General features: G+C 40.0%; 1 protein-coding gene across 3 annotated transcripts; it reads left to right on the forward strand.

Moving 5' to 3' along the window:
• MRPS31 (mitochondrial ribosomal protein S31) lies at window positions 2,561-22,034 on the forward strand. 3 transcript variants are annotated; one of them, XM_021377141.1, is made up of 7 exons: window positions 2,561-2,967; window positions 4,643-4,924; window positions 5,575-5,733; window positions 10,335-10,481; window positions 13,359-13,432; window positions 16,734-16,877; window positions 21,557-22,034. In XM_021377141.1, exons 1-7 carry the CDS (start codon window positions 2,576-2,578, stop codon window positions 21,766-21,768), a joined length of 1,410 nt encoding a protein of 469 aa, XP_021232816.1. In that variant the 5' UTR covers window positions 2,561-2,575; the 3' UTR covers window positions 21,769-22,034. The 3 variants fall into 3 exon arrangements, with proteins under 3 accessions (XP_021232816.1, XP_021232824.1, XP_021232833.1); XM_021377149.1 differs by having other exon boundaries at window positions 2,610-2,887; window positions 4,640-4,924; XM_021377158.1 differs by having other exon boundaries at window positions 2,610-2,887.

The following is a 23,717-nucleotide window of genomic DNA, read 5'->3' on the forward strand; positions in this document are numbered from 1 at the left end:
TGGGGAAAAATGTACATATTGTTGCTATAGGGGATCACTCTGAGCAGAGAACCTGGATGCAGTCAGCATTTTATTATTCAGGATTTGCTTGCAGTGACTCTAAAGCAATAGTGAACATGTGGGTAAATGGTGCAGCTGAACAGGGCAGGATGCAGAGCTGTGTAAACACGCAGCTGAAAAAACACCAAAATAATTTGGATCAGATTTGATGACACAGATATTACTGTCATGTAACTTACGCTAGGGTGAAATTACTGCTGATTCCAAGCATAGAATCATAGAATCATGGAATCATTAAGGCTGGAAGATCATTTAGGCCAACCATCAACCCATCCCCACCATGCCCACTAGACCATGTCCCTCAGTGCCGTATCTACACGTTTCTTGAACACCTCCAGGGATGGTGACTCTACCACCTCCCTGGACAGCCTGCTCCAATAGTAATGTACAGATAGGTATTCAGAGGAATGTTTCTTTGCAGTGCAAGAACTGTCTTTCCTGGTTCTATTTTCTACGCTTTGACCTCACAATAAATCATGTTTCTTAGTTTGCTTAGTATTGATATTATATTACTTAATACTGGTAACTATAAAATACCCAACATTTCTCATGTCCCTAGTAGTATTCATCATTTGCCTGTAGTAGACATCTGTAGTTTTTCCAGTTATTCTACATCTCTTCTACATCTCTAAATTTTGAAGTAAGGAGAGTTTTAGACAAATTTTCCCCCAGAAAACTTGGACGTGGAATGGTTCTTGCCTAAAACATGCAGCAAGAAATATACCACCAAACCACTATAAATCAGTTAAGGAAGATGTGGTGGATAGTACTATCTTGGTAGGACTTGAAGCAAAAGGAACATTGGAGTACAACAGTGTCACTACCAATGGGTATGATGTTATGTTGCACCATGAGCCTTTCCTGCCTGCTGCAGGTATTTGCCCTTAAGATCTCAAGCAGAAAAACCTTAATCCAAAGGACCAACACACAGAGCTGAAAATGGTATGCTTTAGGAAAACATTGTAAGACTTCTACTCAGAATTTTTTTTTTAATGAGTAGTGGTTCAAGTGTGCATTGGAGTTACAAGTTAGTAGATTACTGAATATCAGCCAAACTCTGGGAATCATCTAAGAACATTGCCTCAGCCACAGGCAATGGGATACTACTGAGCAGCAGTTCATGTGGAAAGAGGGTTTTAATGTAAAATAATGGATTATTTTAAGAAGTAATTTGTTAGTGAAGTTACACAGAAACATATACTCACAGAATTACAGAATTTTTGAGGCTGGAATGGACATCTACTCCAGCCCCTGTCCCAGCAGGGACACCCAGAGCAGGGTGTCTGTGTCCATGTCCAGGCGGCTCTGGGAGATCCCCAAGGAGGAGACCCCACAGCCTCTGGGCAGCCTGTGCCAGTGCTCCGTCACTGCATGGCACAGCAGTGCTCCTGGTGTTCAGAGGGAACCTCCTGTGCTCCAGTTTGTGCCCACAGCCTTTGGTCCTGGCACTGGGCACCACTGACAGAGCCTGGCACCAACCTCTTGGCACCCTCCCTTCAGGGACTTATGGACATTGATAAGATCCCCCTGGGCCTCCTCTTCTCCAGCTGAGCAATCCCAGCTCTCTCAGCCTGTCTTCACAGAAGAGGTTCTCCAGTCCATTTGTCATCTTGGTGGCCCTCTGTTAGACTCTTTCTAGTATGTCCAGACCTCTCTTACCTAGACTGAAAGATCTTTGTGAGGGAAATACAGGGCTTCTGTATGCCAAAGGTGAAAAAGCCACCTGGAAATTCCTATTCCATACAATAGGAAAAAAAAATATCTCAGAGGACAAAAAGAACACGTACAAGTGAGTATTGCCAACAGACGGAGTTTGAGGAAACTGGCCAACAACAGCAGCTCCCAGTTCACTGTATTTTGTTTTCAGTTCGGTTTCTGTCTGATGTGGGCCAGACCCAATATTTTCTTTCAGTTTCTGATACATCGGAAGCTCCTCTGATCCTTTTCAGTCAGGTCTTGGTTCTTGTTACTGTTTGTGCTCAGAGCTGGATCTTTCCTCAGCAACAGCAGAAGGCCTCAAGTCAGATCTACTGCATGTGTCCATCCCTAAGCTGGACACCCCAAGACCTTTATTATAGCATCATAGAATGGCTAAGGTGGGAAGGGACTTTAAAGGCCACCCAGTTCCAACCCCCTGCTGTTGGCAGTGCCACCCAGCAGCTCAGGCTGCCCAGAGCCCCATCCAACCTGGCCTTGAGCGCCTCCAGGGATGGGGTACCAACAACCTACTTTTTGGAATTTAAATCAGCTGTTGGCAAAAATATCAAGAAATACATGCTTAACAGTGAGGAAAGCGGCGTTGGTGGGCCACTCTCCTGTTGTGGCATGGTTAGTGGGCCCGGAGCCAATTTAATGACTGTCCAGGGATGGAAATAATGCAAGCTAGTCTCTTGACTTGACACACAAACCTGACGTACAGGAGCCTCTTTTTCACCACAAAACCCCCTCCAAAAAATTGGTAGAGATAGGTGCTGTGAGGACAGGCAGGCACATCCAGAGGTAAATCCTCAGCTTTATGTGCCTACAGCCCACCGGGCGTCCAACCCTACGGGAAAAACTGCGTAATGTGGAGGTTTACACCGTTCGAAGCACTACTGGGGGCCCAAGACCACAACACCGACGTTACCCCGCCCCTCCACAGCGGCGGGGCCGGGCGGAACGCCGGGGCGCGGAACGCTCGGAGCAGCTCTCGTTCCCGGCCGGCCGCGCTGAGCGGACGCCGGGGCTGGGCGCGCCGCGCCGAGGGCGCCATGTGGGGCCGCTTCCGCGGCTCCGGCCGCCTTCTGCTCCTCGCCGGGGCAGCGCGACACTGCGGGCGGCCTCACAGGTACCAGGGAGCGGGAGTCGGCTCAGCGTTACCGCGGGCAGGCGGTCTGCTCGCGCTTCAGCCTTGAGCTGGGCCTTAAGGTGAACGTAGCGGCTTGCGGCCGTGGCCTGTGTCCGGCTGCGGGCTCCTACCCGGTGCACGGAGCTCGCAGCGCTCGGGCGGGCAGGAGGGAGGCGGAGTGCGGCGGTTTGCATGCTGCTCTGTGCCGCTCGCTCCCTGTATTGAGGGCTCGCAGTCTTGCTGCCTGAGCTTTTTCCAGTGCTGTAGGCAGAGATCTCCGAATGGATAAGTGGTTTTGAAGAGCACGCAGCCTGAATTAATGGAAAACATGTGTTTGGAGTGAGATCTGTGGGAGCAGCCCTGTATAAAACAGCAGGGCTCCTGCCGACCTCTCAGTAATGCAGTGCTGAAACTTCGTGTGAATCTTCCTGTTCCTATCAGCACTGACATTTAAATTTTAATGTTGACAGTTTAATGTGGGTAATTATTAAGTGCAGAGTGACTGAAGTAATAATGGAGTTCTCAGTACAGGAGAGACATGGACCTGTTGGAGCGTGTCCAGAGGAGGGCCACAAAAATGATCCGAGGGGTGGAACACCTCTCCTACGAGGACAGGCTGAGAGAGCTGGGGCTGTTGAGCCTGGAGAAGAGAAGGCTGCGGGGAGACCTGAGAGCAGCCTGTATCTCCAGGGGGGCTGTAAGAAGGAAGGGGACAGACTCTTTAGCAGGGTCTGCTGTGACAGGACAAGTGTAAATGGTTTCAAAGTAAAAGAGTGAAAATTTAGATTGGCTATAAGGAAGAAGTTTTTTACAGTAAGGGTGTTGAGGCACTGGCACAGGTTGCCCAGAGAGGTGGTGGATACCCTGTCCCTGGAGACACCCAAGGTCAGGCTGGGCGGGGCTCTGAGCACCTGATGTAGCTGTAGGTGTCCCTGTTCATTGCAGGGGAGTTGGACCAGATGGCCTTTAAAGGTCACTTCCAACTCAAATGATTTCTGTGATCCATTTTCTAATACAGCTACGCAAATGTTTGGCTGCTGTGTTGCAGGACCTACGGTTTAACATGAACCTTAGCAGTCCTGTAAACATGAAATAATGTGAAAATACAGTGTGTATACAGCCTGATGTTGTTGAATCTCTCTTTTTCTGAGGAGTGAGAGCAATCTGCTGCTTTAAGAGTTTCCGTGAACTCTTTAGTATTAATGAATTTAAGTATTAGGTATGAGTTGTTTTTTGTAATTGGTATGCTTTTTTTTTGTTTTGTTTTGCTTTGATTTTTTTAACAGTCCTGTGATTTTATTATTATTATTTTAATCTAGGCTTACAAAACTACAAGTGACTCATTCAAATTCAGGTTTATAAGGTCATAATCTGTAACACAGAATAAAGCCAGCATTAGCGGTAAAAGGTGGGGACTTTGGACTCTGTCTGCAGCCTAAGGTAGAGATACTCTTAATGTTTTGTTACGTTCAGAGATTAAGCACAATTCATTTGTGAAGGGAATAAAGTCATTTACATGCTTTTTGTGCTGAAGGAACTATAAATTGCCAAGAGTTGTAAATAGAGCCTTGGCCCTTCTCAAAGAAGAAAAAAAAATACGTTTCATATGTACTTAACATACACAGTTTGCACATGATTAGGCCTAGGCAGTTGTAAGTGATTTTTTTTTTTTTGGCTTACAAAATTCAGCCTTGGAGTCTATTAGTAACTTCTTTATCTTTTTTTTTTTTTTTAATTTTCTGTATTATCTAGCAGAACACGGAAACTCTTCAGCACTAGTAGTGTGCTGTCTACTACGAAAGATGAATCTACCACTTCCACAGACAGCACCACCAAAGTGGCATCCAAGGAGGGTGCAGTAGAAACACCAAAGCAGAAATTGCTAAAAATTATTGGTAATATGAAAGTAGAAGTGACTACCAAGAGGAAATTTCAACAATTAAAAGAACAGGACATCAAAAAGCAAGCCACTAACAAGCTGGAAGGCCTGGACAGTGAAAGTAGCACGTTACAAAATGCTACAGAAGATGTTCAGCGGTGAAGTATAACATACGCACTTAAACAGAATTTTTTCCTCCACCATTTTTATTTTTAAAAATTATCTAGGACAAACTAAAGGGTCAATTGCTGTTACCAAATACGGAAAAGAATCTCGTAAGGGAATGTAGTATACAGATGTGGGTTTTAGTAAGTCACGTGGGAGAATCTGGAGAAAAGATGTATGCTTCTTAGAATATACTGCCTTTTTCTGCACTGAGACTCTTGAAAGCACTAGAATCTTTCTATGGAAAACTACTTTAATGAAGGAAAGATGAAAAAAAATAAGGAGAGCATCACTATCTTGTACATGGAACCCCTCCACAATGTGTTATGTCACATTTATAGCACTGCAGGTCAGTGCTGCTTATTATCATCAGCATTTCAATTGCCAGGTTGTGCAGTTGGTATAGCTGCTGTTTCCCCATGTTTGAGAAGAGCAGCCTATCAGTCTCATTTGACAGTTGATGATCAGTGAAACGTAAGACAAATCTGAACTTCCTCTGTTTACCTGCAGCCCCTTTGGGATTATTTGCACCTCTGATTGCTGAGATGGAAAGATATAAAATGACAATGCAGAAATGACAGTTTTAATATATTATGGCATTTTTTTAAAATATATATTTCCCTATTTGTTGTGTCTGTTACAGAAGCAAGCCTTTAAATCCAGAACTGGTGCAGGCCGCATCTGCCGTTGCATCTTCCTTCCCGCGCAGTAAGGAACAGGCAGAATCAGAATTGCTTGCACAACTTAGAAGACATGAAGAAACCACAGATAAACAGAGAATGGGAGGAACTATTAACATACGGTCTGTATACTGAATGTTATTCTCAATAATGCATGAAATTCTAATTTTGCAGTGTCATCCTGAAGTTGACTGGATTCTCTGTTGGAGAGGTGGCCCTAGAAGATAAATTTGGACCTGTTATCCATGGGATTAATGAGTCATGGAGATATCATTGGTCTGGTTATACCAAACCTTTTAAATTTTGGCATCCTCATTCTAAAATGTTTTTGCAGAAATGGAATTGTTTTCCTGCCTAGGATCATTATTTTCTTGGATAGGTTAGCGAAGTAAGTTTTTTTTTTCAGCTTCCGAAATTTTCACACAATGGAGGGACTTGTGGACGTTTCAGACATTCTGTCTGGACCAGTGAATTTTCATGACAGGTTTGAAGAACTGCACTGAACTAGTGCAGCTCTATTTATAGCCCCACCCTTCCTTTCAAAACTTTCCAGTCAACCCAAGAAGCTCATCACTTGGCTCCAGTCCGTTTCCAGTGCGGCTTTCAAACAGATGAGAAACATTTGTTTGAAAACTTGAACAGTTGTGTGTGTATTGCTCTTCATTGGGATGACAGCTAAATACAGGCTTTTTCTTGTCTTTTTTATTTTTTTGGCTTGTGTTCGCGTAACTACTCAGAAAATAAGGCATTAAATCCGGGTAAAATGCCGAACTAAACAGAAAGCTGGATCTTCAGCAGAAGGGGAATATGAAACCTTTATTTATGGCTGTTTGCAGGGTGGACTATGAGCTGGTCATCTTAATTTTAATTTATTCCTGGGAAACGAATTTGTCCCAAATCCTGTCCCAGGATTTAAGTTTGGCCCGTGTTCTATTATTTGTAGATTGCTATAGGGATTTGTAAAAGGTTTGTTTGTACTTTGTGTGTTTCTCACTGAACTGCAAACAGAGCACCCAAGAAACTAATAATGTTTGCCGCGGATGTCTGCCTTTTTAGTGAGGGAAATTAAGGGAGAATTCATTATGAGAATTCATGACAAGCATCTCTGAAAGTTGCATGTATGGTGTTTTCATGACCTCTCCTCAGGCTGAGTGTAACCAATCTTGAAAACTCGATAGAAGTTCTCTCTCCACAGGCTTTTGGAGCCAAAATGAATCACTTTAGAGACCAGAAATCTGACTGTTTTAAGTCAAGTCAGTGTGTTTCTGCTCTTTTTTGGGTTTGTTTTCTGTGCAGGGTTACCAAAAACCTAAGGCACTTCCTAATTTAAGAAGAATAAATGAGGAATGTTTTGTGTAAAGAATATATTTGTTAAACTGTTAATAACCAATGAGGTTATTCCATCTCTATTGCAAGGGATTTTAGAAGAGCGGGATAGACAAATGTCTTAATAGTGGCTTTGGCTGTGAGTTATCAGTTTAAAGGTAATTAGAATTTTAATTCATGATAAGATGGTGAGGGTCACGCTGTTACTGGCCAAGCTAATAAATGCTGTGGCTAACCTCTAGTGCACCTGTGCCTATTTATTGAGGCATGCACTCTAAATTTGGTTGTTTTGCCTACTGGCAACAAGGGCTCTCTGTCCTCACCACTCACTACACTTGTCCTGAAGTGCTTACCAGCTGTGACTGCTGTGGAAAAAAGGTGTCTAAGGAAGCTGTAGTCCAAGCAGAGAGGCTTTTCTTTTTTTTTTTCTTTCCTGTTGAAAGAGAGTTTAAATTGAACAAACATTTAAAAGCCGAAGTTCCTGCATTGTGTGGCTCTATATGGTTGATAGGTGTATTAAGATGTGATCGTACATTTATCCTTTAATGTGCCTGTGGTTGTTAAGGTTAGAAAAATGTGTGCACAGCATTTTTAGTTGTTTAGGAAAGTCGTGATGGGCTTGCTATGCTTAGGGTTGGCAATTTCTTCTACTCTTGGAGGCAGCTGAGTGAACTAGCTTCTTTCCACATGGAAACAAATGTTTCTTTTTAACTTGTTCTGTAAAGTTATATTTTCTTCCTTAAAAGTTAGGTAACTGTCCAAAACCAGCTGTAGATGAGTTGTGTAGAAAGATCAGTAACTCTTGTTGATTATCATGACTGAAAACTGGGCTATAGCTAGAATCTGAGATTAATTTGTTACTTTCAGCTGTCTGGTCAGTTTTAAAAATGTTGGTTTAAAAAGTCCACTTGGCTTCATTCGTGCCACTTGGGCATGAGCTGGTTCTCCAGAAGTGCCTCAATCCACATACAGCACTGGAGTCCTTTTAATATATTCTTTGTTTTTCCCAAATAAACATCAACACAAAATAATCATGTCTGAATCAAAAGAAGATGTGAGCTGTTGAACTTTTTTTTTAATAAAGGTTTTGCATTCAGTATACTGATTAATTAATAAAAGCCAGATTCCTCTTTTATTTAAAACAACTTTTAAGGTGAGATACCTTTGCAAGTGTTAGAACCACTTAATGCCCAGTTGTAAAAAAAAAAAAAAAAAAAAACCACAAACAAAAAAAAACTGAGATACTATTGAGATTTTTGAGAGTATGAAGTGTATATTTTCTGGTTCTTTTGATTTGTTCTGTTTTTTTTTTCCTGTTCTGTGTCCTAACCTCCAGAGGTCAGTGTTACACAGCTGTCTCCTTGCCTTGTTTTGTAAATGTGTGAGGACAGCGTGTTCACAAGGAGGGGAAAATATTAATGATACAGGAATTTATTTTTCTTGGTGTGGAATGGAGTTTCACTCAATGGAAATTACAACAACACTGTACCAAAATAAAACCAGTGGCAATACAGGTTGAAATTTCAGCTCCTGTTTTGAGTAAAAGAAAGAAGTAATTGGAGTTTAAGGCTAAAATAGATCTTAAGCTTCCCGGGTCTTTGTTTGTGATGTTATAATTAATGGTAGTCAGGAGGGAGGGAGAATCTGTGTTGATTATAAAAGCTCAATTTCTACTCATCTCTGGAAGGCAGAGGTATCTTGGAATTTAGATTCTTAATCTCGTATTGGGACGTGAGGATTTATCATGTAGTATCTAACCACTGTACATACACTGGGGTTGGGGTATGAATTTATTATCTGATGTTTTTCATTATAGACAGTGATAAAAACGTCTTTGTGGTTTTATTTTTAGTGAACGAAGGGGCACCATTAATTATGGAGTGGTGAACATTGCAGCCAGTAATGTTCATGTACCAGCGACGGGGTGACATTAGGACTTTCTGATCAGAAACATGAGATCGCTGACTGCATGTGCTAAATAGTTTGGTGGCATAGTCTGTCCAGAAGGAAGTATGACCCACTGTGCAAAAATGCAACTAAATCAACCTCTGTCACGAGGAGAGCTTCTTGGAGAAAGCCTCATCCCCCTGTAGCATGGGGAACACCACAGCCAAATTGAATCATAGAACTGAGCAGTTGGACTGGGCCATATGTGACCTTAGGAACTATGTTTGCTTGACCCTCAGAAACGTGTTGGGTCTCTGGCCCATTAATACCAGTAGGCACTTCATAGAACAATTTGTAGTGTGAGATAGTTCATTTTAACCTTAAAGAAAAAGAAGATTTCAACCTTTTTTTTTTTTTTTCAGATGCCTTCTTTTTAGAGTAGGTACTTGAAGAGCTATGCTACTCTTGTTCTGCTATTTAAACCCGCATCTAGGGCTGAATAGAAAATCCTACTGCGTTGCTGTGGCAATTATCTTTCACAATTTCCCAGAAGCATTTCTTGTTAATAAAATATCTTTTCACTTAAGGTAACAAAACCAGTAAAGTGCAGTGGATGGACAGTATTTTTTCACTTAGGCTATTTTTTTTTTTTTTTTGAGATTGCCTTTCTGTCTTAAAACGTGAGCCCTGCAATTTTGGCTGCCTGCATGTGATTGGAAGCAGTTGGGAGGAAGGGATATCTGTGAGGAGCAATCACCTTGGTCTTTCCCAACCAACAGCCACAGCAGTTGAGGGACTTAGTTAGCAGGGGCATGTATGTTGTATGTTTCAGCCTTTATGTTCAGTATAAACTGCAAATTGCACTGGCAAAGATAAGAGTGAGTATTTGTTCTTCATCTATGATTTTGGCTGCAGAATTACAAAGGAAGATGTGGCTTGTAAATGCTGTAACATGATTATGCAATGGAGCAGATTGCAGTGGATCAGGAAAGGTGACCTACTTATTAGGGTGGCATGATTGACCCATGTCAGCTGATGTGTGAAAGCAGGCTTCCTTTCAAAGTGTAACAGCACAACTCTGTCCCTGGGCAGAGTTGATTCCTCTCCAGTTTTTTTTTTTTTTAACCTCCCTGCTTCAGCAAATTCCTTGTATCTTGAGAACGTTCTCATGTACTTGAGCAAAATGTACCTAGTACATTCTGTGAATATGGATATACGGATTATGAAATGGTAATTTTCTTGTAATTGGAAATGAGATAATTTCAAAGAAAGTATTAATTGGAGGCAAAAATAGCACTTTCAGTTGTTAGATTCTAAATGCATATGGTTTAAAAAGTAAGACTCGAGTATTGGATAACTTAAAAATAGATGCATTTTGTGAGGAATGTATTAATTCTGTCTTACAGAGGCTTCTAAACCAATGGAGAGTAGACTTTCTGTTTGATAAATGTGATAAACTTCTTTCCCCTGTCAGTGTGTTGAGTTTTTATGTTTACATTTTTAATTTCAGCAATGTTATTTCGGAAATGGCGGTTAAGAGGCAATCCCCAGCTCAGAGAGGTGTGAGGATATCGAATCGCATCTCCTTGGAGATGGATGAGGATGGTCAAAGAATCAAGCCTGGAAGACCCTCATCTCGCTCTTTTGACTCCGAAAGGTACTTCTGTTGTGTTACTTTCCATCTCTCAGAGGAGGAATGTGCAAAAAAATTACTGATGGGTAACACAGGGGAATCCACTTTTTACACGGGTGGATAGTGACAGGACAAGGGGGAATGGTTTTAAGCTCAAGGAGGGAAGGTTTAGATTGGATATCAGGGGAAAGTTCTTCACAGAGAGAGTGGTGAGGTGCTGGAACAGGCTGCCCAGAGAGGCTGTGGGTGCTCCGTCCCTGGAGGTGTTGAAGGCCAGGTTGGATGGAGCCCTCGGCAACCTGGTCTAGTGCCAGATCTGGAGGTTGGTGGCCCTGCCTGTGGCAGGGGGGTTGGAACTTGATGATCCTTGGGGTCCCTTCCAACCTAAGCCATTCTGTGAGTCTTTGATTCAGTGATTTTAAATTTAGTCGTATGTATTCATAATACCATGATGCTTCAAGGTTAAAAGAAAGAAATTTAAGTATTTTTCAAGTGCCATTAACATTGGAACATAACATCTGTGAGAACACGTCAACTAATGTAACCAGCTGATCAAATTACTTGCACTCTTCTGATACTAAATTTTACGTCATTAAAAATGCTTGGTGCTGAAATGGAATTTCATTTCTGGTTTTAACCAGTTTAAATTATTTTCACACACAATATAATTTTATGTCACTTTGTTAACTTTTTGGGTCATGGATGCTTTGAAATGATGCTTTCTCTATTGTCCATGATATGGTAATTGTCTGTAAGGTGTACTTCATAATTTAAATGATGATTTCGGGTTACTCTGTAAACTTCTCTTGCTGCTTTTTTACCTGGGCAGTCTATTTCTCAGTTCGTGCCTGCATTCTTTTTATTTTCCCGTGACAGCTCATGATTGCATTTCTTCTCAACGTATTCTTTCCCTTGCAGTTTTGTTTTTAGTATGATTAACTTCTTTAATCATGGCCTTGCAAATTTAACCTCACTTTCTTGGAAATCTGGAAGTTGAGGGATTCATTTGTGTTTAGGTGGATAATGCTGAAGAAAAAATGTGGATAACTAAAAAAAGAAAGAGCATAAAGTTATAGTTGAGTAGATGTACATTGTTCTGACCTCTTTGGCTGAGACATCTATTTGAGTACTTCATAAGCAGAGAATTGTGACTTCCCACAGGAACAAAGTGGAACATATGCACTGAGCCATGTAGATAATGAAAAAACCTCAGAGAGGATTCTGTAGTCAATCATTAGAATAACTTGGCCTGCTTGTCGAAATGTTCTGTGTAACTTCTTTTTTCTTGAGAAGCCAAACCTTTAAGGTGTGTTAGGGAATTATCTCTTGGGACTTGCTGACGTTGTAAGACCAGCGAGCAGTGCTTGCCTTTCCTTGTGTAAAGCATGTAGAAGATACAAGGGGTGCTTCTTGCGTTGGGAGCTGAAGAGAAGAAGTGGAACGAGGTTCTAGACCAACCCCTTCACAACTCTGATAGTTCTCTCTTGGGATTTTCGTTCAGCTATGAGCTGCCAGCCTGCAGAGTAAGGGAACAGCCTTCATTATCAGTTGCTGAATAATAGCTTAAAAGATATCTTTAATCTGGGGGTAATTATCAGGCAGGTTGTAGTCAGATGGTAGTGATTTTGTTATTGGGCTATGATTGTTAGCTGAATGGAAGAAATGTTTGTCTTAAGGTGTTGGGTCATAATCCAACACCGTAATGATAATATGCAATGAATGGATTAGGAAGAATACATTTATTGAGTTAGCCGATTTCAGTGACATGCCTGGTGTTGCTTTGTAGTAATTTGAACTAGTCATCAAGTAGATGTCCTTCCAAGTCATGCTTCTGTCTTCAGCCAACGTTTTGGGGAGTTAACACGCAGATAGGAAAATATAATCCTAAATCAACATTCTTTTAAGGCTGTGTAATTAGATTGCTCTGTGCTGAAGTGGATCCAGGGTAGTTACATCAGTAAAATGTAATATGACAAGAGCAGGTTTGCAGAAGTAGTTGTTGCCATCAGAAATTTGCAGTAAAACCAGAGGGGTGAAATTCTAAGGTCAAGAAAGGCAGATGTTGCCAGGGGAGCCATGAATATGTATTAACATTAAGTAGGAACTATTAGAATTTCAGTAGGAATCTACAAAACCAAGGACTATTGCATGATTAAAAGAATCATCTGTTCTAAGGTCATGTTCTACAGTAAAGGCATTGGCTTTTCTTTGTTTCCATTTCTATGAAAATTTATTTTGATTAGTTGTTGAACTCTTGGAATTTATAATCTTTTTTAGTATAGGCTCATGCTGAAGATAAATATGTTTAAATAAATATGTTTAAAAATAGAATCAAATATTTTCATACTCAGAAGGGAGAGCACCGGGGTGATGCAGTTTAAAATATATCATACAGATATGCTTTATGTGTTTGCCATATGGCACAGGAGGTGGCTGTGTAATCTTCCCAAAAGGCTATTTATGTCAGAAAGCAGGGATTGTTTGATTAAACTGTTGCCTTTTCTCTTTCTGAATTGTGTAATAGTATTTACAAAAAAAAAAAAAAATCACCAAATTCTCTTCTTAGTTGCAACTTTGTGAAGTTGCTTAGCACTGTAGTTTCATACTGTTGAACTGCATTCTGATTCCTAAATATGTCAGTAAAAAATGATTGCAAATATAATGTTTGACTTATGCTCATTCTTTCACGCAGAAGTGTTTTGGGAAGCTCTGTTACAGAGTAATAGTTCAGTCACAAACACTCTGTTAAAAGCCTGAGGATTTCGTGAGAGTCACTATCTTGTTTTTTTTCTCCAGAGATCTGTTAGTTCACGAGAATATTTTGTGCTTTTAAATATTTTATCTGGCAATATTGTGAAGTGTTGTGAAATACGAAATATCATTTCTCTTTTTTGTTTATAGAAGTCTTAAAGCAGGAAGAAGGCTTAATATATTCACTAAGGCTTCTCCAGAAATGGAAAATGCACTGAAAACAGGTTAGTGGAAATTTAGTGATGAAAAACCCAGTGGAGCCAAGTCGTGAATTTTTAGAATATCAGGGGATTCGCTGTTGTGCAGGAAACTTGTGACTTGTTCTCTTCATGCTTTCAGATCTGTAAAACAAACAAACAAAAAGAGTACTTCTAATATAACTCTACTTTTTAGCACACAAAACTTCCACACTGTATTAGGGGTTAATATTTTCTGAACTAATTGGAATGTTCTGTTACTGAACTTGGGCAGCCTGGTCTAGTACCAGATCTGGAGGTTGGTGGCCCTGCCTGTGGGAGGGGGTTTGGAACTCGATGATCCTTGGAGTCCCTTCCAACCCAAGTCATTCTATGGTTCTAGGATTCTATGATTTGGAGGGTAAAACTGACTCTTTGTCACTAGATTGGTCTTCCTTTCGACAGCATTAAACCACTTTGGAGAATAGGTTTGTGGGCTCTGTTGGTGAATTTGTTCATTTCAAAAGCTTCTTGCATTCATTTAATGGCGCAGAAACTCAATGCTGTGGTCTCAGAGCAGAAAGTTTGCTCTACAGACAGCTAGGCCAGAGCAGAGTGGAAACAAACTATGGATTGTACGTTTGGTTCCTTTGGGGGCTTCTTTCATCTGCTGTTGTGTGTTGAAAGATCCTGCAGTGCCTGGAAAATGCCTTGCTTTAGCTGCTGTAGCTCATTCTTCGCATATGTATACTTAAGATACTCACCAAATTAAACTCAGGAAGTGGAGAAATGGATATGGTCCACCTTTGTATTCCACGAAGGGCACAGTTCTGCAGGAAGAGTCTCAATTACCACATAAGCAGGATGAATTTCACACAAGAATACTAGCATTGCATTTTGACTTAACTTTACTACAGACTGAGGGTGTGTGAATATGGGCAAGTCATTTAAAGAAGTCTCTCTTTCACTTTTGCTTTCTGAACGGTGAAACTCTGTTACTAGCACTAATCCTTACTGTACTGATTTCCCTAAACTCTCCTGAGTGCTTTGGAAAAATGGATTATTGCAGTGTAATGACTTAAAACTGTATATAAAGATAGCACCCATAGAAGAAAGAGCATTCCTCTCTGGTGTCTTAGAAAATGGTGCTCATTTCTTTCTGTTTCAAGACTTAGATTGTTAGTTTTTGCCATCTTCTAGGTGAGTAGTTTTCTTCTTCTTTTTTTTTTTTTTTAACACTTGAAACTCCAGGGATAAAATAATTAGTTTCTCTAGTCAAATGTCAGACAGTGCTATTTGCATATTTTCAAGCAGCTGTGAGCTTTCTGAATGCCACTATCTCTGTGTTGGACTATGAAAGTTGCTTTTTAAAATGGAATTCAGTTTGCTATTTTTAAGGCAGTTGATTTCTTCAAAATCCATCAGTTTTTTTCATATAAAGCCACAGCAAATGCTGCAGTATGTTTTGTTTGTTTGGTTAAGCTATCTTGACCAAAGGGATGTTGAAGTGACTAATGTTTGAGTTGAAACATTTACTTCAGGTGCAGTGATGAGATTTTAGTTATGTATTTCTTGCATGGCACAGGATAGATGCAGGGGCAAATGGTAGTCACACCAAATATGAAATTAAGATACATAAGTTTTGCTAAAAGCAATGTAAGGCAGCAAGTGGATGTTACCACATTTATAATCAGATTTAAAGAAATAAGGTTCTTTCATCTTAGATGGCATTTTCTTCTTTGATTCCAGGTTGCCTTCAGAAAATCTATAGTGTCTTCTAAGAGAGAAGGCTTGTTAATTGGTTTACTGACTTAATGATAATAAATCAAAAAATAAAACTCCTAATCTCAGGAAATACCAAGGTGCTACTTGATACCTTGTTTCATTGGCTTACATTTTTACTTTCTTGGCTCATGTTGGCGGAGATCATGAGTTAAAATGTTATTTATAGATGGCAGAGAAGCAAGTTTTGTGTTAGGTACTGAATATTTATTTTGAAACACGACTGTTAACTTTAAAGCAAATTGGGAAAAAAAAACTTCGTAACGTAGTTATCAGTATTATTTTCAGATGCGCAGAGGTGAAAATACGTCATCTTTACTGTAAGCGTGAAAATATCACTTTCTGTTCTCTTCTATTAGAATATTTGTTAGCATATTACTAGAAGGTATTCTTTAAGATGTGGACAATAATTTAATCGTGGAATCATTTTGTCATGCTGTCTTTTATCTGTTTCTTACTTGCCTCTAGCCTCAAGTCAAAGTAGGCAGCTGGGGAATATAGTTCTTAGCAGGAAAATTTGCAAATATAGTTTGAAAAGGTATCTTCTGGTTTAACACAAAAACGGAAACACTTTTCAGCATGTAAAATACTGTTTGCACTTCCATTTTCTAAAACAGAGGGGGAGAGATCTTTTAATTCAAGTTGTAAGTCACTGAGCTAAAGATTAAATTGTATCTTAGTTTCGAAAACTTGTGAGTAGTAATATAGTAGCTGACTGACGATGATCCAATTCAGGTGTAACATCTGAACTCACCAAAATTTCTGTCCCAGGGAGTTCAGGGTGAATTGATACCAGAAGGAGACAGAGGGTAACAGGACTTAGATCAGTTCATGAAGGTTAGCAGCTTGCTCAGTTTGCCTTCCCTTCATTTCAGTGATGCGCTTCAGTCTGGGCTCATGACCCATTCTGCTGGGGTAGAGGAGCAGGAACTCTTTGAGAGTAGCTCTTGCTGTATGAGTACACTTGGATTTAAAACATAAATAAATCCAAACTCATAGGCATCAGAATAGATGCCTTCCTGAAGGTACTGCTGGACTTTGGCAGAAGAATAGAGGATCAGGATTTCTCAAGCCCAAGAGGCAAAAAATTAGGTGTCTTAAGAGGATCAGGAGAGGGGTTGCTAGAATTTGTAAATAAGAGTTGCCCCCTTGAAGGAGAGTATAGTTGTGAAGTGCCTGAAAACTCCTTTAGTAAGCAAGATTGCTTTAATATAGTGCAGCAGCCGAGTTCAGAGTTTGTCGTGTATACAATTTGTGGAAGACAAAAAGGGGAAAAAAGAATTGTGAAAAAAATCATGCTTTGAGTGACAGACTTAAAAAATAAACTGTCCTCTGGCAGTTCAGAATTGTTTTCACTGGACATTTGATAGTTCAGCGAATTTTCATTTCAGCAGAGAATCCTCGCTGAAGAAAGATAACGCTGGCATCTAAGACAGAACAGCTTGCACAACCGAAAGTACTAGTCTCTGTAAAAGCCAATGTTAAAGGATATATATATATATATTCTTTTAGCCAAGGAGAAGTCTTTGGCATACTGATAGATCTTATGAAAAAAATTCTTATCTAGTGTCTTCACCAACAATTTGGGATCTGGAATTTGCGAAGGAGATTGCAGCAGTAACTGAGCAGCCTCCCCGGAATGGTTTTGAGGAGATGATCCAGTGGACAAAAGAAGGAATACTGTGGGAGTTTCCAATTGACAATGAAGCAGGTACGTGTGCTGTTAACTTTTATTATTTGTTGTATTTGTCATTTTTGAGAATTGTAGCGTGCTGTAACACGTGGACTGTTTTAAAACATAGCGTTTCAGATTGTGATAGTAAACAAATGTAACTTTCCAACTGTACCGAATGAGAGATTCTTCACATTAACTCATTCTGGCACTCTTTGGGTGAAGTCCTGCAGGTGATTTGGCTGATCTGATCTGATCTGGCAGTTGGCTTCTGCTGGGTAGGGGAGCACTCCCTCCCTGCCTCCCGGTCCTGATGCTTTCGACACCACAAGGCTGCTCAAGTCTTATTACATAATACCTTTTACTAGGAAATGCCTTTAAAGTAAAGCTTCTAGCAGAGGAAGGAGACTCTTAGAACTGCTGAGTGTTTTATAATGCTTATTCTGTTCTTTGGTGTGGCTCTTAGACACAGTTGCTAGCTATTTGCCGGTTCCATATCTGCAGTGGCTGCGTGTTGAACAGCCGTTTGCTGCCTTTGCTCTCTCAGTTTCATAACAAAAACAGTCGCAGTATTCACTCATTCTGGGCATCTGTCTTGACATCTTTGTGCTCCTATTTGCTACAATTTCCATTTATTAAAACGACCACAGCAAACAACAACAAAACTGTGTGAAGGTAAGCTGGCAGGGTGAGAATGTTAAGGAAGGGAAGAAGAAATACAGAAAGCAAGTGTATGCTTTAGGAATAGAGACTTTATAACTTCAGGGAGAGCTTGAACATGTTTTTTTTTTTTTTTAAAGACATCAAACAGAATTACTTTGAAGTGATTCAGTCACTGAAAGCAAAAACAGGTTACTATCCGAAGCTGGGAGTCTTTGAAAAGCTGTCCTATACAGAATTGCAAATTGCATAATGTAGTTCATTGTTTCTTAATATTTATTCTCATCCTATTTTGGCAATTTCTTCACAGAATTTAATGACTGGTCCCAGAATTTATCTGTTCCATCATGTAGAAATCCAAGTATACTCATGTTTTTGCGAACTTAAAACCACCGCGGCCAATGGTTTTTCTGTTGTTGTAATGTGGCTGGAAGCCTGCTGTCTGGGGCTGTAAGTGGACCAGGCGTCTTTGGCAGGCAGTGGTTTTTCTGTTGTAGCTGCATGGCTGGAACCGTGCTGTCTGGGATGCAATGACGAATGGACAAAGAGTCTTTACATATAGTTAAACAAGAATCTTTATTGATTTGTGCACAATGACTAGTCATGTGGAAAATTCCAGTGGAGCGTTCCAGAATCTATCACCTCTCAGGTTGAAATATCAAGTCAATAAATTCGGTCCTCTCGAACTGCCAGCTCTATCACAGGCTGTTAATCAGACCAGGTATGTCAAAGTACAGTTAAAAACTTCAGAACCTCACTCCAGTTATTTCAGCATACTCCAATTTCAAAAAGAAAGATGCCTGTTCCCGCTGTTAATTTTGGAGTTCGGTAACAGTCAACCCTCATCTTGTTTTGTATCAAGAAATGAGTGATCTTTTATGCACAAGCACGTGGTTTTTAAAACATCTATGTAATTAAATTTTCTACAGAGGAACCATATGTGCTCAACTTTTAGCATTATGGAAGCCTTTAAAGTTTTAAGTAAAACATGAAAAATAAAGACAGTTTATCACTGTTTTTCTTGGCTTCAGAGCATCTTCAGTGTTCTTGTTTGAGTGCTTTACTGAGGCGCTGTGCTTGCTTTGAGGCATCAAGGCAGGGACATGATTTTTAAAACCTGTCTGGCCCTAATGGGAACGTCTGAAGATGTGGCCAGACTTAATGGCTTGCTGCAGTGGCCAGTAGCAGTCTTTCCCCTTTTCCTGTTGTTGGTTCCTGCGTGCCTGTTCTTGATGTTCTTTCCCTTCTCTGATGCAGTTGAAGTCACTGCTAGGCAGAAAAGAAAACTTTTTTTGTTTTCCTTCTCTCCTGCCTCTGATTAATTTTCACCAGATTTGCAAACGATTCGTATAGCTTGGGTAACATCATTCTCATTCCTCCGTCTGCTTGCCTGTTCTACTTCTTGTGGTGTTACTTCTACTCCATGATTTGCCATGGCAAAAAGTTAAGGAAGACATCCATTTCTGACCTTCTAAAATTATTTCTGTGCATTTGTACCTTGCTGACTCAGATCCTGAGGAGTGCAGCGCTTAAAAAGACAGTGTGTGTTATCGGCGGTACTTTGCTTTAGCAACTCATTCTGAGGAGCAAAAGCTTCAAGTATGTCAGAGATTGTTACAGCATAAGCAGTAAGCTTAGTGGAGGTCTCAGCAAGTAAAGGCCTCAATTGCTTCCAAAGGCTTCTGTGGGCAGAAGAACACGAAGTCCTGTTCTGGTTGTTCTGCTGCAATGCTGTTCTCAGCATTGGGTAAGTTTACCAGGAGAGATGACAGAAGTTATGCAGTCATATTAAGGGAGGGATTTTGTTAATTTTTGGTCTCTTCTAGGGACCTACTGTAAAAGCTCGGTTTCTCTCTTTCAAAACAAATTTGGTCCTCTTTATTTACTATAGGCTTGTCACCTAGGCACCCTGTAAGGATAGACATCTACGTTTGAGATGTTGTCTTTAAAGGAAGACTGGTCATCTCTTTTTAAGAGTTAGTATGTTAGCTAGAGAAATTCTTCCAGACTTCTGTAGTACACAGCAGATTGGAAATAGAATGTTGAGAGTAGATGACTTCTTGCTTTGAGGTTGATAAAGAAAATCCTCTGCTTCAGGCTCCTGCTGTGCATGTTCCTTCAGAAGAGGTTTCTGAGGACAGTTCAAGAGAGAGTGAGAGACATGCTTGTTCTTTCCCTGAAGCAGAAGGTCTGACTTGCTGGGAGAGGGAGAATCATGCAGACGTATCTAATTGGTTTCTGCCAGAAGTATCAGCCTCTGATGCTTTGGTCTTTTTTTTTTTGTGATGCATGCTTTACATTTTTGAGGACTGAAATATGTGATCTAACTGAAATAATTGGACTTAGCGCTTCATCCTCAAACCATTCATCACGTGTGTGACAAATGGGAGATCGAAACAGATGACTTAATTGTTCCTCCTGACCTGAATTTTTGTGTGAGGCTATAGATGATTTAATTTCTTTTAGGATAGACAGGAAAATTGGAGAAATTATTAATTAGACATACTCTCTTCCACTACCCTTTATCACCAAATGAAGAACATCTAAAAGACCAAGACTTCCTGGCAGTGCTATCCAGATTCTATCAGTAGTGGGTTCGCTGGTTTATTTCTCTTGGATTTTTGTGACCAACAGAAGTATGAAATCTGGAAATGATGTTAACTTCTGAAATCAACTGTCAACATCTAGGTACAGTGAGATTCCGCCTTCCCATGGTGGGGAGAAAGTCAGTGTGGATGGCATGGTAAAGTATCAACCCTGTGCTTCTCTAAGTGGATGTAGTTTTTCAAGCATTCTTATTCTAAAGTGAGTAGGGTCTTCTTTTTTTCTTCCCTTTTGAACTTATCAGAAAAGGAGAGCTTATGGAAGAAGGAAATATGCTTTCTATTTCCGAGACAAGTGACATGTAGCTGGCATTGATAGACACTACGCACATTTCTGGGAAAAACGTGTAGGGAAAAACAGATGCATCTCCCATCTCCTTCAGGCTTTGCACTACCTAACATAGGAAAGAAAGAATGCGAACTTAATGAATATGATATACTGGTGGAGAGTATTCTCTGTCCCAGTATTATGCATATGAAATTGAAGAAGCTGTAACATGGGACGAAGCCTAGGACTGAGATGGCTTATTTTTTAATATTGCTGATTTGATGTTGACAAATAATGTATCTCAGATTTAGGAACTGCAAATCAGCCTTTTTTTCCCTGTAGATAGGAATTTGTGTTCTGAGTCTGTCTTGTGTATAGTGGTGTCAAAATATGAACCAACTGTAAATGAAATCCACGGGATGGAGGACAAAAATTACCATTGGATCTGAGCTGTATTTGATTAGAGATCTAAGCAATCCCTTATGCCATTTTTCTGTGCAACTGAATGCTTTTGAATGCAACATCTTTTGCATTGGTCACTACTTACAAGTAGCAGCTGTTGTGATAGACAACGTTTTTACATCAGAATACATTCACAGATTTGAAAAACATTAGAAAAGCAGTTTCTCGTGCCCATTTGATAGCAGCGGAGTGCTAAAACTATGTCTTGTAATGAACACGCAAGTGTTTCTTAACTGTTCTGTATTAGATACTTCAAGATTCTGCTTCCTTCATTCGAGAAGAACTTGTATTCTTTAATCCTCTGTAGAATTTGGCAGTCGATGCTTTCGTCAAGTATTAAAAGTGCTGGGAATCTAAAATGTAATGCACACAGTCAATAAAGGTTTCGTGTATTAAGAGTTTTTTTTTGCGAGAGATTTTTGGCATGAGCCTTCAGCAGGTTTATTATCAGATATTCTTATAAGTTGGAGCATAAAATGGAGGTAACATGGCAGATGGGTAGGGTGCATGCTGACATTTTCTCTGTGGAGGGAGAAATTTATATCTTAGAGATCTGCGGTTTCATCCACTTCTTCATAGTTGGTTTATGGGCCTTTTAATTCTTTTGCAATAACCATTAATTTTTTTGATTAAAGGTGTGTTGGCAAGTTTTATCCTTCTTTTATTTTGTTAAATTCTCTGTTTCATGATGATAATGACTTGTCATTTTGTGTTCCTTCTGGTAGGGATGGATGATGGTGCTGAATTTCATGAACATATCTTTCTGGAGAAACACCTCAAAGACTTTCCCAAGCAAGGACCTATTCGCCACTTCATGGAACTAGTCATCTGTGGGCTTTCAAAAAACCCATACCTCAGTGTTAAGCAGAAGATTGAACACATTGAGTGGTTTCGGAATTATTTTGAGGAAAAGAAGGAATTTCTTCAAGAGATCTGAGACTTGGGAAAGTGCTTAACCTTGAAGTGAAGAAAATGTGTAGTAGTCATGTGATCTGAAAGTTGCATTTTAAATAATAAAGACCATACTTTCATGTGTGTATGCCCATGTATGTGGAGATCTCCTTTAGCAGCAAAAGAAGGAACTGAAAAGTCTGTAGAATGTGCATTTAAATTTAACTTATCAAAATCATTATCCCTTAAACTTGAAACTAATCTTTTGACCGTAGGAAATATTAAATCTGATTCCAGCTCCTACTTCCTTCACATTTGGTATTTGTCTTGTCAGGTTTGTTCATCTTTCCCGTTCTTGAAAACTTGCGGTGCTTTCATTTTTAAAAATTCCTAAAGCAGCCTTATTTCTTAAAAGCTGTTACTGAGGCAGTAACAAACACTTCATTTTGCTAGTTCATTATAAATACATGGGCGTTTGAATGATGTTTGGAATACCGTCTCCTTTCATTAATCATCACTATTGGTTCATGTTAAAATTTTGGCAATGACAAGGTCATATGAAATGAATCCTTAGTTCATCTCAGTGAAATGCTATTGTATTCTTGAGATATATGCACAGCACAATAGTGGTGAGTTACATAAAGTAATACAAGAAGTCTCTTCTACCATTCGTTAGGCAATTATGAAGCTTTTGACCAACTTCTCATCGGTAGCTTCAGTAGCTGCTCTTTAAGAATAGTCTGGTTGTTGAGTACTCCACAAAATGATGTTTGATTAGAGCAAGCTTCCTTATGATTGCTGCAAAGTCTGGAGCTGAGGCCTTGTCTCCTTTGTCTGCAGGACAAGAAAGAGGACTTGGTTCTGTTCACAAGGAGAGTTGTTGCCCACTGACTGTGGCTGCACTGTGCTTCTATTTTCTGTCTAGTCCTGTGATGCTGAAGTAACTGGATGAGCCTTATTCTAATTAAATGCATGTGGTTCTTCATATCTATTAAGCAATGCAGTATATTTACTTGTCCTCAGTTGTCTTTTGTTGGATTTTCATCCAGATAATTAATTCAGATGTTGAGAATCCTGGATTACATCTCACTGCTTAGCTTTCTAGGGCGTTTCCAGCCTCATACATGGAACTCTTGCTTGTTCTCTGCAATTTACAACAGCCACTTCAGCAGTTAGTAACTCTGTCAGTGTGCCCCTATCCTTTTTTTCCCATTTCCTTATAGTCAACGCAGGAAGTTTTGGAATGAAGATGAAACCCTGGCTTCACATGCGAACTTATAAAATCGGAATCACACAAAACAAGTGAAAAATAAGAGGTGGCTTTTTCCTATGCCTTAAGAATATCGTGGAAGGGAAAAGGAGCTCTTTCACTTTCTAGCCGTAAGAACAGCAAGGTTCAGATACCTGCTTCCTAAATGCTAATGATGCTGGGGATTGCTTGAAGAGACCTTCCTGAAAGCCTGCGTGTTGCTGTATTTCAAGTTCGCCCATCAGTGTATGTTCTTTGTGTTAAACCTTTGTTTTGGTGTGAAAGACAGAGAGCCCTCACATGTTCTGCCCTCATCGAAAGAGGTTCACGAGCCTCAGTTGTGTATCTAAGTGGTGAATTTCACAGCACTGGAAGCAAAGGTGCATGTTATCGTTTAAACTGATTTATTAGGAGGTCACTACTTCGACAAGCTCTTAACAAGAGCTCTTGGTGCTTAGCATCTTTGGAAAGCTGTAGTAATTCCTTCTTAGGTGCTTAAATATAGATTTGAGAGTTAATACAAGGCAACAGGATTTGAATAATCAGATCTTGCTGCACATATGTATATACTTATTGGGGCTGTTCAATCCACATTAACAGCCTAAGTGGCAAGGGTTTAATGTTTTTTTTTTTTGTTTTTTTGTTTTTTTTTTGCTGGCTTTTTGTTTGGGGTGGGAAGGGGAGGGCATGTATTGGAAAGGGGTGCACACTTCTTGATCATCCCAGAGGAATGGTCTTGGAGGAAT

This window comes from Numida meleagris, chromosome 1, assembly GCF_002078875.1.
Source record: "Numida meleagris isolate 19003 breed g44 Domestic line chromosome 1, NumMel1.0, whole genome shotgun sequence".
In the NCBI taxonomy this organism is placed as follows: domain Eukaryota; kingdom Metazoa; phylum Chordata; class Aves; order Galliformes; family Numididae; genus Numida; species Numida meleagris.